Source organism: Paroedura picta, chromosome 5 (assembly GCF_049243985.1).
Source record: "Paroedura picta isolate Pp20150507F chromosome 5, Ppicta_v3.0, whole genome shotgun sequence".
In the NCBI taxonomy this organism is placed as follows: Eukaryota; Metazoa; Chordata; class Lepidosauria; order Squamata; family Gekkonidae; genus Paroedura; species Paroedura picta.
In genome coordinates this window covers 80,457,113-80,469,290 of record NC_135373.1, presented here as the reverse complement: position 1 = coordinate 80,469,290, position 12,178 = coordinate 80,457,113, and the positions used below count along the sequence as shown (strand labels likewise).

The 12,178-nt window shown below is 43.0% G+C and overlaps 1 protein-coding gene across 4 annotated transcripts in view; it reads right to left on the bottom strand.

Moving 5' to 3' along the window:
- Nucleotides 1-5,098: 5,098 nt before the first annotated feature.
- XPOT (exportin for tRNA) overlaps nucleotides 5,099-12,178 on the bottom strand; it is a 30,090-nt gene continuing 23,010 nt past the window's right edge. For all 4 annotated transcript variants that reach the window (XM_077338692.1, XM_077338694.1, XM_077338691.1 and 1 more), the window contains 7 exons: nucleotides 10,598-10,787; nucleotides 8,624-8,740; nucleotides 8,291-8,406; nucleotides 8,071-8,118; nucleotides 7,082-7,153; nucleotides 6,696-6,752; nucleotides 5,099-5,706 (listed from right to left, as the gene is read on the bottom strand). In XM_077338692.1, coding sequence (XP_077194807.1) covers nucleotides 5,680-5,706; nucleotides 6,696-6,752; nucleotides 7,082-7,153; nucleotides 8,071-8,118; nucleotides 8,291-8,406; nucleotides 8,624-8,740; nucleotides 10,598-10,787 — 627 coding nt within the window. In that variant the 3' untranslated portion in view covers nucleotides 5,099-5,679. The remainder of the gene's footprint in view (nucleotides 5,707-6,695; nucleotides 6,753-7,081; nucleotides 7,154-8,070; nucleotides 8,119-8,290; nucleotides 8,407-8,623; nucleotides 8,741-10,597; nucleotides 10,788-12,178) is intronic.

Below are 12,178 nucleotides of genomic sequence, written 5' to 3'. Positions count from 1 at the left end.
AATATCTTATTAAGGAGTATTGAATAAATATTATATTGTATACTGATTTTGATAGCCTGGGATAGGCTCTTTCTTTTTTCTCTGGAAAGAAACCAAACAAGCAAACAAGTTGGATAACTCTTGAGCTGCTGATTTGAGAACAACACAAACTCCAGAAATATACATTTATACATAGGGTACTTAATTCTACTCTAAGGTTTATGATTACAGTTGCAGGACACTGCTTTTAATACAGGCCTGTTGCTCCACTCTGCGGGCTGTCTTTCCACTTCCAGACCATTCTACCTGTGTCCAATGACTGTCTTTCTACTCTTGGGTCTGTGATTTCAACCCCAGAATACATGTGCCATTCCCATCTCATTTTGGGAAACTCATTCCCATTTCAGAAGAATGATTCCAATGGCAGATACTTTTACTTTGAAGGCTGTCAGGAAAGGTTTCATAAAATCTGTTTCACATTTTCATTGCAAATAACTTGGATAGCCCGGGCTAGCCTGATCTTGTCAGATACCGGAAATCAAGCAGGGGTCAGCCCTGGTTTACCACCAAGGAAGTCCAGGGTGGCTAATCAGAGACAGGCCATCTCTTGCTTTAAAAAAAAACTATGGGGTCACCATAAGTTAGCTGCAACTTGACGGCAAAAAATGTATTTTGATGGAGTCCGTGCAAGTAAAGTGGCATTCCTGGTTCCCACTGTATCCAGTGATCTTTAGGCCTCTTTCATTGTTTTCAAAGAACATTCCTGACATTTGTTTTAGTACACCTCAATGTGTGACAGGTTGAGGCAGCTAAAAATGTAGGGATCCAAGAGGGAATTTGAGACCATTTTCAAATGCCTAATTTAGAAGAAGAGTTGGTTCTTATATGCCGCTTTTCCCTACCCGAAGGAGGCTCAAAGCGGCTTACAGTTGCCTTCCCATTCCTCTCCCCACAACAGACACCCTGTGGGGTGGGTGAGGCTGAGAGAGCCCTGATATCACTGCCCGGTCAGAACAGTTTTATCAGTGCTGTGGCGAGCCCAAGGTCACCCAGCTGGCAGCATGTGGGGGAGCGCAGAATCGAACCCGGCTCGCCAGATTAGAAGTCCACACTCCTAACCACTACACCAAACTGGCTCTCTTTACTGTAGCAAAAGTCACCAGTAAGTCAGCAAAACTAGGTATAGCATTGGAGGACAGAAATGGACTTTAGCAAACAAAGCAGAATGACAAATCTCCCAGATTGCAGTCTTTTATTGTACAGATTTATAAATTTAGTAATTCTTTGCTTACAGTATATAAAAAAATGATAGGGTACATACATACCTAATGGTCTAACTTACATCACATGTTACGCTCCAGAGGAACAGTCTCTTTTAACAAAACTCAAGAGAAACCATTACTAATGCAAATACTAATGGCATTGTATGGTAGTTTGTCAATCTAGCTTCTTCAGTTGAATGATACAGTACAGTGAAAAATATCAACTGAGTTTATTCCAGCATAAACTTTCATTACTGAGATACCACTTCATCAAATACATTGAAATGTGCATTCGACAAAGTGAGCTTCAACAATTAAACCTTATGCTGGAATAAATTCTGTTAGTCTCTCAATTGTATTAGAGTCTAAAATCTAAAATAATCCAATGGAAATATGAATTAGAATTCTAATTTGGATCTTCATTGGATTATTTTAGATCATAGACTAATTTCTGTGCTGTTCCTGCCCAGTCCCTACCCAGAAATTTGCAATCTGGGACTGATTTTTGCATTACCAAGTCCCCATTGCAGACACGTGGACCTGTCAATTCAATTTCAAATTCCATTTCTAAATGTACAAGAACCCAACCTGGATCAGCAGCACAGCAAGCCAGCCCCTGGTTCCATCCTCACAACCTTAAAGAGCCGTAGGTACTATTAGGTCCATTGGGGGAAACTTGCATGCAGCCACCAGCAAAGAACTTAAGCCAAGCAAGTAACAGCTCTCTGGGTCAATTCACATTGGGAAAACTGCATAGAAGAGTTGGCCTTTATACCCCTTTTATCTATTTTAAGGAGTCTCAAAGCATCTTACATGCACCTTATGAGGTAGGTGGGGCTAAGAGAGTTCTGATTGAACTTTGACTGGTCCAAGGACACTGATCAGGTTTCATGTGGAAGAGTAGGGAATCAAACCCAGTTCTCCAGATTCAGGTCCACTGCTCTTAACCTTACTGGCTGGTAGGACCCCTTTTACCTATGCACTCCAGTTCTGATCTCCACACCTCTATAACTGAGATTCCAGCACAAACTCCTAGTATACTTCTGATCCAAACTCCTTGTGTTAACATGTCTATCACATGGAGTTTTGTAATGTGTAAATTGGCACTGAGAGGTTTCAGGTCGAAACAGTGACAACAGTGTTATATTAATACCACCTAAATTTACCATATTATCAGCGTAATCTGGAATAATCTACATCCCTTGTTAAACATCATATTGTTAATCCCGGTTAATACATTTCCCTACGCCAATCATAATCAGGACAGTAATTCCAGACTCCACCCCCCACCAAGCCTATTTTTGCTGCAGTCAGTAAAGGTTTATGAGGCTTTGATATTACTTTTGAACATCAGCCCTTGAAAGCATCATCCTCAGTGAAGGATAGTTATGCGTGTGTGTTTTAAGTGCTGTCACGTTGTTTCTGACTTAGTGATCCTATGAATTAATGACCACCAAAACATTCTATTGTTCAACATCCTGACTAAAGTCCTGCAAATTGGAGGCTGTAGGTTCCTTGACTGAGTTAATCTGTCTCATGTTGAGTCTTCTTCTCCTGCTGCCTTCAATTTTTCCACATATTGTTATTTATTTTTATATTTATATACCACCCCTCACAAATGTCTTGCAGCGGTTTACGAAGATCCATGAATACAATTAAATCCTCTAAAAACCCATTAAAACACAATATAAAGATGGTGGATAATCCTTATCCATGGTTCCTCTATATATTTGTGAAACAGCCTGGGGGGTGGAATGTGTCCGGCTGTCTGAGTTGAAATAGGGCCAAACTGGCCCTGCCCCTGCAGCTCCCACCCCCCCCCCCCATCCCTGGACTCTAGCCTCTTTGCTCTCAAATGCACCTCAGTGCCTGGAGCCAGCAGCAGGTAAGGGGAGAGGGCACTGGGCAAAGGGTCATGGTGAAGAGCCTGCTAATGAGAGCTCGCTAAAGGGCCTCTTGGTCTCCTAGGCTGGGCCTGCTAACAAGGGCCTCCCAGCCTGCTGACTACCTGCTAAGGAGCTCTGTCCCAGGACTGCTAATGAGCTGCCCAGCCCCTGCCCAGCCCCCTGTGAGCTGTGGCCCAAAGCCACCTTAAGCTGCCTGGCTGGGGGGCCAGGGGAGGGGACCCTTTCAAGGCCCGTTCTTAGGAACAGGCTTTGAAGCTAGTAAATATATAACGCACTCCCCGCCCCCCATTCAGCAAGGGTCTATTACTCTCTATCTGGGAGCAGGGACTTGGTTTCAGCTAGAGATCCACAGCTGACAGCGCCAGGAGCTGCTCTGGCCTCAACCATATGCCTGGTGGAAGAGCTCCGTCTTGCAGGCCCTGCGTAAAGCTGACAAATCCCCCAGGGCCCATAGCTGCAGGAGCTCATTCTACCAGGTTGGTGCTTGGGCCAAAAAAGCCCTATCCCTGATCAAGGCCAGGCATATATCCCAGGGTCCTGGGACCACCAGTAAATTCATACCCACAGAGCGAAGAGCCCTGGGGGGGGGCATAAGCAGATAAGTAGTCCCGCAGATAAGCAGGATCCAAGCCGCATATAGCCTCAGAGGTTAAAACCAAAACCTTAAACTTGATCCGGAAGCAGAATGGTAGCCAGTGCAGATGGTGTTGCACTAACTGAATATGGGCTCTCCACAATGTTCCAGTGAGGACCCTTTTTGTACCAGCTGCAATTTCTGGGTCAGAGCCAAAGGTAGGCCAGCGTAGAGATACAGTAGTCTAGTCTGAAAGTGACCATTGCATGGATTACTGTCGCCAAGTGTTCAGAAAGCAGGTAGGGTGCTAGTAGCCACGCTTGGTGCGGATGAAAGAACACCGTGAACACTAGAACTCACTTTCTGGTGGTCCATGGTATCTGTAAAACTCTCCTCCAACACTACATTTTAAATGAATCAACTTCTTGTCTGCTTTCTTCACTATCTAACTTTCACACCCATACGTAGTAATGGAGAATATCATGGTATGAATTAGATTGTTAAATGCAATACTGATAAAGCAAAAGCAATCACCAGGGAGACTTTTAAACAAGTGCCATGTCCTACTTGTGCAAAGCAACTATACATGCTGTCAGAGAGGTTGTAGTTGAGCTGCCATACTAATTAAGCATGGGTAAATTCATTGTTTGAATAGTAGATTGATGCTTGCAAGAACAAAATCCATGGTTGTTCTTGTGTTGCCAGAATCATATAAGGCTTGAATTAAACGTATCTGGAGAAAGACGGTTTTTTTTTTTACAGTGAAACCTTTATTTACCTGGTTCCAGCTCATGTATCTGGAACCACCTTTGGATCAGTGTGCCTCATTGACAAAATAAATATCAGTGCTCCTTAAGGGCTATGGTCAAGTTTCTTCAATGGGCCTGGATAACTTTGGCCAAGTTCCCAGCAGGTTTGAAAGGAAGAAGCTTAGCTGGAAGTGGTTGCAGAAGCAGGGACATGGATGGGTGTCTGTGAAAGAAGCATCATTGGAGACTGAAGGACAAAACCCAAAGAGAAAGAAACATTGTTGAGTGAACTGAAGTGCCTGGTGGGTGCAAGAGCTGGGCAGAGATCTGATGCAGGGTAGCATATACCTGGTGTTTTGCTCTCCAACCTGTGCACTTGTGCAAGACTTGCCACGTTAGGGAAGGATTATGGTATTGACTTCTATGCAAACCATGTCCTATGGGTACAGCAACATTCATGGAGGAAGTGGTCGCTTACATAGCAATTTCTAGAACTATCAAAATCCTGTCCAAGTACACTACTTAACGGAGTTACATGAATATCACACACACACACACACACTCTCTCTTCTACCCCTCTCTGATTTAGAATCAACACCAGGAAAACAAATGATTCAAGAACCTTAGTGGATTTTATTGAATAAATTTATTTTTGTATAAAAATGTAGACTTAGACCCTATTTTTGATCAGATCCATTAATAACTCTGCTTTGTAGCATACACTTCAGCATTAATACCTCTCCAATAAAACGACTATCTACAAAATGGAGTTTGATTGTTTTATTTTATATCACCAGACATGAACAAATGAATTCCTTTTCTGATCTGCAAATATTTTACTCAGTATTTAAAAATGTACACAATTTATAACCATTGCTAAGGACTTTGAATAAATTTATACATTGTTAAACTTCAAAATAAAAAGTAGGTATTTTATTTCTGCTGTACTACTTACAGCATACAGTTTATCCTACAGAATGTTTTAAATAGGTATGCAAGCAAGTTGAGTTGTTCACATACCATATATGTCTCAGCCAACACAATGCAGGAGGTTCCATGTGCACTTTTACACGAAAAGGCTAAAATACATACTGATGTAAGCACAAAGCAACATCATTCAATCTGAATGGCACAAAAGTGAGCATTCATATTAATTAATATCTGGAGTTCCTGATTATGGGAAGCAGGCAAATATTCCAGTAGACTTCTTAGGGTTTTGCTCTTTGAAAGAATACCTGTTTTCATAAAAGTATACATCATATTAGACTTCAAGAAAACCAAGATGACCGGCAGTAAGGCAAGGATCAAGCAGGCAATTAGGATGTCAGATTCTAGGTCCCTAGAAATTGTTCTTATGGGCAGTAATTATTAAGGGCACCCCAAAGTGGGTAGGCAACAGTTTCATTACTTCAGCCATGGTACACTATTCTAAAAACCGGACTTTAATATTTCAGATTTAAACATGGATGGTGGTATCATCTAAAAACGGCCATGTGATCTTGGGGGAAACATGACAATGCCATAAGTTTCCTGTCTCAGTCAAACACAGTGGAGAGGGGAAGAGACAGAAAGAAATGCAACACAGGATGGTCTGGGTTCACATCCTTAGGGTAACTACTGCAGCCTAAATTGCTTCAACTAATCAAGGCAATTTAGGTTCTGGTGATTTATTCCTCGATGCAGAAAAGTTACGGTAATAAATCTGAACCCAGATCATCCCGCTTCTGCATCAAGTTGTGCAGAGTTTAATTTTCATCCCTAGCTGCAGCTTTGAACTTTCAGTGGCAGGAGAAAGAAGATGAAGAGCTGTACCCCACTTTTCACTACTTGAAGGCATGCCAAAGCGGCTTATAAACACCTTTCCCTTCCTCTTCCCACAACAGATGCTCTGAGAGGTAGGTGGGGCTGAAGGAGCTCTAAGAAAACTGTTCTGCAAGAACAGCCCTAAGAGAACTGTAACTGCTGACCCGAAGTAACCGAGCTGACCGCATATGGAGAAGTGGGGACTCAAAAGCCACTTCTCCAGATTAGAGTCCACTACTCTTTAGTCACTGCACACTGTTGGCTCCCGTGGTAGCAAAAGACAGGAAGTGCCCACAAGCAGAACTCACATGACTAGGCTGTTGAAATGCATCAGTAGAAATCATGACACATTGAAGAAAGTTTAATTCAAAATGTATATGCCTGTGCATGCATACACACACTTAACAGTAAATAAGTTTACCTTTAAGTAGTTTTTAAAAACTTTAGCATCAGGCTGCTGCAGTGCTTGACAGAATTCCTATAAAAGACCAAAGTTTAACATTTGGTTATAATTAGTCTAATAATCTCCTAGCTGCTACCTGCATTCCTGGAAAGCTGAAAGTTGCATCTGAGATGGCAACAACAGTGACCAAGGGTAAGTATTCTAATGAGCAGAGTACTCCTGCACTGTTATCTCAACTGTTAGATGCACGAAGAGTTCTGCCTCTAAACTAATTTCCCCCCACGTGGAATCCACCAGGGCACTCATACTGCCATTCAACAAACACCAAACTCAGGAAAACCTACTTCAGTAGGCTTCAAGGTTTGCCCAAGTAATCCAAGATATCAGCTAGAACAAATTCCTACCTGTATTATTTCAGGTGCTACCTGCAGTGAAGGCAGATATTCTTGCTGAAGATAATGAATACATTCAAGGCCCTAGAAAAAAATACATCTGATGTTTTAAAAGTAGTTCAATATATTTTTTTTTATTTTTACCCCTAAACAATCTTTTTTTTTTTGCTTGAACAACTATAGATTAGCCTCATTTGGCCAAAGTATAATACAAAGGAATATTAAGTAGTAACCTAGAGAGAGAGTCCCCAATGTAAAGCAAGAAAGAAAACCCTAGATTATATGGGACCTAGATTATATGGGATTATATGTAAAATTGGTTTCAGCATTCGATACAAATCTGGGGCTTCAAACATCAAAATTTGTCAATTCCATAATTTTAGAAGCTGACCTGTTACTCTAGCCTTCTTGTTTCTCCCGAAGTCTCCCACTTCCAACTTATCTGCCTGCTTTTCTTTTTATGTAACCCTTCTGAACTATCACTTCAACAAAGTTTATGGGTGACTAGCCTTACATTGCCTGAACAAGCACTGCCACTCTCCTGCTCCCCTGACATGCAGTATTTGTCCTCCTCTCCAGTTCATGTACTCTAATTTTTGTGGCCAGAGGCTGTTTCTATGAGCTGTGGAGAATCATGGACTGTAGTGGTGCTAAATACATCACAGTGATGTAGCACAAATCTCTTCTTAGACCCTTCACAGACTATCGTAAAGGTGAAGAAGTTTCATTCTTCAGGACAATTAGGCAATTTATTAACCAACCAATTTATTGATGCATGTGTCCAGTTCATGTGACTTATTTTAAAAGTTTGAATTCAGGAAGCTGGAATGCTGAGGTCAATGAAATTTTGCAATGACACTGCTAAGTCAAGAGAGCTAGAAGGTCAAAGAAAAGGGTCACCCATAATTACCATCTACTAGGTAGAGATCCTAACAACTGCAGATGCAACTCCAAGCAGTCCCAGATATTAAATAAAACAGCCAACTTTGTGCTATCCTTACCCTTTTGAGATGAATTGTTTTTAAAGTCACTGCACACTCTGACAAAGCCTATAGAAATGGAAGAAGAATATTTTAGCACAAATAGTAAAACATTAGGATTGTTTTATAGGCTAGACAGGTCCACAGATTCATCTTCTAAATTGTACACATTTCTCCTAAGCATAACTCAGTCTGCACTTAGCAAGTAATCTCAACAGAACAAATGTTCCAGAAAACATACCAATACTGTCTGTGCATCTGCCAAATCAAAGGTTTGCTTTAAAGGTGCTAAGAAACATGCAGGGACAATGTGTTTGTAGACAAAGTCTGCAAAGCCAACAGGTCCATCTTTGCCTCCTGTAAAAACAGAAACAAACATCAAATTGTTTACCTATGTTCTTATCACAAAAATCCACTCACCCAATAAGAAAAAAGAGCTCTGCATTTGGGGTATTATCTATGCCAGCAGCAAATACTGTAATGTTTGAAGGGGAGATTATCAGCGAATAATAAAATACTTTATCCATAAAGGCATCATTCGTTTAAGCAAGGGCAGTATGAAGACAAAACTCACCCCAAAGCTCCACCAATTTTGAAAGAATAATAAAGCAAGTTTTCTGAGCGATGGGGTCTGGGTAGTCTACAGCTCCTTGGATAATGGTGAATAATACATGTTCTACATTTTCTGCACCTAGAGAAAGGAAAGTTCAGTGGTAAATCGTATTTGAAGCAAAGTGGTGAGGAAGACCTTCTGAGGCATCATGATATTGTCATAGCTTGGTTCCTGACAGCTATGACAGACCTCTGAAGAGGCCAGCCACAAATGCAGGTGAAATGTTAGGAGCAAAAACTACCAGAAGATGGCCCCACAACCCAAGAATAGTACAAAAACCAATCTTTGTCAGTCTATATTGGACAACAGGAGCCAAATGTAAAGATGGCTATAAGGGTACATATGAAGAAAGTTCCAACTTTATACTTTCAAGCAGTACATATATAATCATTTTATGGCAAGACTTACACGTCTTTTCAGAACACCAAATCCTGCAAGAAATCTTTTGAGCTACCAAGCCTGTAGTGATTTGAACTAGTATATATTCTCTATGATGAATGCCATGGCAGCTAACTGGGAAATTTGTCCTCTAAGGCAGTTGTACCCAACCTTTTTATTACCGGGGACCGGTCAATGCTTGACAATTTTACTGAGGCCTGGGGCGGGGGTGTAGTCTTTTGCTGAGGGACGTCGCCACTGCCGCCTGAGCCCCTGCTCCACTTGCTTTCCCACTGGCACCCCTGACTTCCCACCACCTGCTGGGGGGCGCTGATAGCAGCAGCTGTGCAGTGCCACGCCGAGGGGGATCCCCAGCCATGGTGGCCTCTGGAGAGCACCAAAGATGAGCCGGCGGCAGAGTGTCAGGGCAGCCCCCGAGGCAGCAGCCAGGGAGGAGGATGAGGAGCAGCTGCGGCCCGGTACCAACTGATCTACAGACCAGGACCAGTCCCTGGACCGGAGGCTGAGGCCACAGCTCTAATGGAGTTTCAAAAGTCAGAGATTCAGTAACTCTAAAGCAAGAGTTTCAAATTCAAATGGATGAGCCAACAGGGGTCTCTCTCATAGTTCAGTCTCTAAGCCAGAGTTCCCACTCACTCTGCCCATTTCTAACCCTGTTCCCTGATACTGCTGAGCGTACCTGGTCATACCATGTTACTCATGCCTGGTACCTTGAGGAAGAGAGAGATGTTGGTGGGGTGGAAAAAAGAGCAGGAAGAATGGGAAATGGGGTGAGAAGAACTGGGAAACTGGGACACAGCCATTCCCTTAAAATCTTACAGCTACCCTGTACACCTCTCTACCTAGGCAGAGCACGTTCTGCTTGCCTCCAACCAGGGGGGAAAGGAGGAAGGGGGCTTTCTGAAGGCAAGCAGAAACCTCCCTGACTGGCTGGAAAGGTGCACAGCAACCCAAGGCAGCCAGCAGCAAGACAAATCGCAGAGCGGTTACAGCAAGGCAAGCAGAGCAGCTTCCTTATAGACTTATGCTTTCAGCAGCTCTGCTTTCCTGTGTACTTTCCCCAGTTTTTTAGATTTTTTAGTTTAGGAAGCTCCCAGCATCCTGTCCGTTTTCAGAGATACCAGAGTCATAGGCTCAGCAGCCATTTCATCCAACAGAGATTGCTTTTCAGGCCATATGAGTGGCCTTGGCAGGGTGAATGTGGGCCATGGCCGACATGTTTCACATCACTGCTGTTAAGGAAGAAGTACTAAAAAAAATTTATATTCAGTTTTAAAATTCTTTTGCTTCACAGTCTCTCACATCAATGGCACTTCCAAACTGGAGAAACCTTAGAACAGCCTGGGTAGGGGGAAACATCTCTGATTAAATCAAGAATATGTCCATTTGTATCACTGCTACAGAACTACACGGGTATTTTTATTTATTTGTTAGATTTCTATACTGCCCTCCCAGCAAACCGGCTCAGTGCTGTGGTACTGAAACACGTTCACATATGCCGTGTATGAAATTAATCTAACATGATCTGCTCCTTACCCTGATTAGCTATGACTTCACTCATTCCACTGCCAGTGACTGTTTGTAAAAAGGCAAAGTAACTCCTTCGTAGCATCTGTTTCTCCAAAGCAGCAGACTGGTCGTTTTCTTCCGCTGGGTGGTGCAGGACTTCAAAAATAGCGCGAAGCAGTGGCATAAACATTTGTTGCAGAAATGGGGAGACTTGGGTCTATTAAGGGGTGGGAACAGCCAGTTAGTCGGCAAAGTTGCAACATAGATATGAGACAAGAGCTACAATTCTTAGCTTGACATCATACCATTAATTCAAGTATAGTCTGGGCGGCCCAGCTGAAATGCTACAGTCATAAGTAAATACACACATTATCAATAGAACACAGAAGTGTCACAATATAGTGAGATAAATGCAATCTTTTCAGGGTAACACAAACGACTACAACTTGAAGATAAGGGCTGAGAGTACACATTTGTAAGGAACGCCCACCCACCCTGATGCTCAAAACCCTGGTGGTGGAGGTTGCAGAACTTGTGTGGACAAAAAAGCCACAACTGAGACACTTGCGCTAAAGAACTTCTCCAACTGAACTTTTGCTGGCTGAAGAAAGAGGACAGTGTTGTGTGAGTGCCCCATTCCTTACTGCCGTGTAACTTTTGGTTCACAGGGATCTCACAACCTTCAATATCAGTGTTTTGGACATCTCCAGGGTCTGCTGGGAAAGGGGGGGGGGAAAGAATTCTGCCTTTATGCGCATAATTCACAGAATTCAAGTTGATATATTTAGTATCCCAGCTGTCTCATGTTCAAAAAACCTTTATAAGGAACAGAAAGCGTAGTAAAATAAATTAAGTAACTGCCCAAGATAAACAATAAAATTGGAGATTCAAAGCCAGGAATTCATTTTACAGTCCAGAATAATTCACAGGTCCGTACTGGTGACATCAAGATACTATTAGTAATTTCACATGTATATGATCCAGCACAAAAGCCACAATAGTTTTGTTAACATGACAGCGTAGCCCTCCATAATTTCACTGAGCCCTAAAATAATAACAGACATTTTGTTACTTTGTTTTTCCATTCAGGTTTTTCACATGGAACACATCTTCTAGCCAGCGCGCTTGGTGAAATGGAAGTACTCATGGACATGGCGTCCGTAAGTCCCGTCCCCCAAGTACACCAGAAGACGGAGGCGGCCACTGATGGCGGCAGAAGCAGCCGGCCCAGCCGTCGCAGAGCTGTCCACAGAGGCTGGAGCTACGATGCTGGTGCAGGATGGCCCAGCGACAAAGGCTGGGAAAGCTGCAGCAGCACAGGCCAGCCTGTGGAGATCAGCCCAGCTGCAGTGCTGCAGGAGCCCCAAAGTAGCCCCACATCACACAGCCACGGGTCACCCAGCTGAGGCAGTGGAGGACTGCCTAACACAGTGACCCTCCTGCTGCTAGAGGTAAGGAAGGAAAAGGGAAGGGGAGAGGCAGTCTGTGTCTATGTGTGTGTCTTGGGGGGAGGGATAAGGGACAAGGTCGGTAAAACAATAGGTAAGGGGGGGAGGAGGGCAGCAGACAAGCATTCTTGCCCCTTATGTGGATGTGTTCCACATAAGG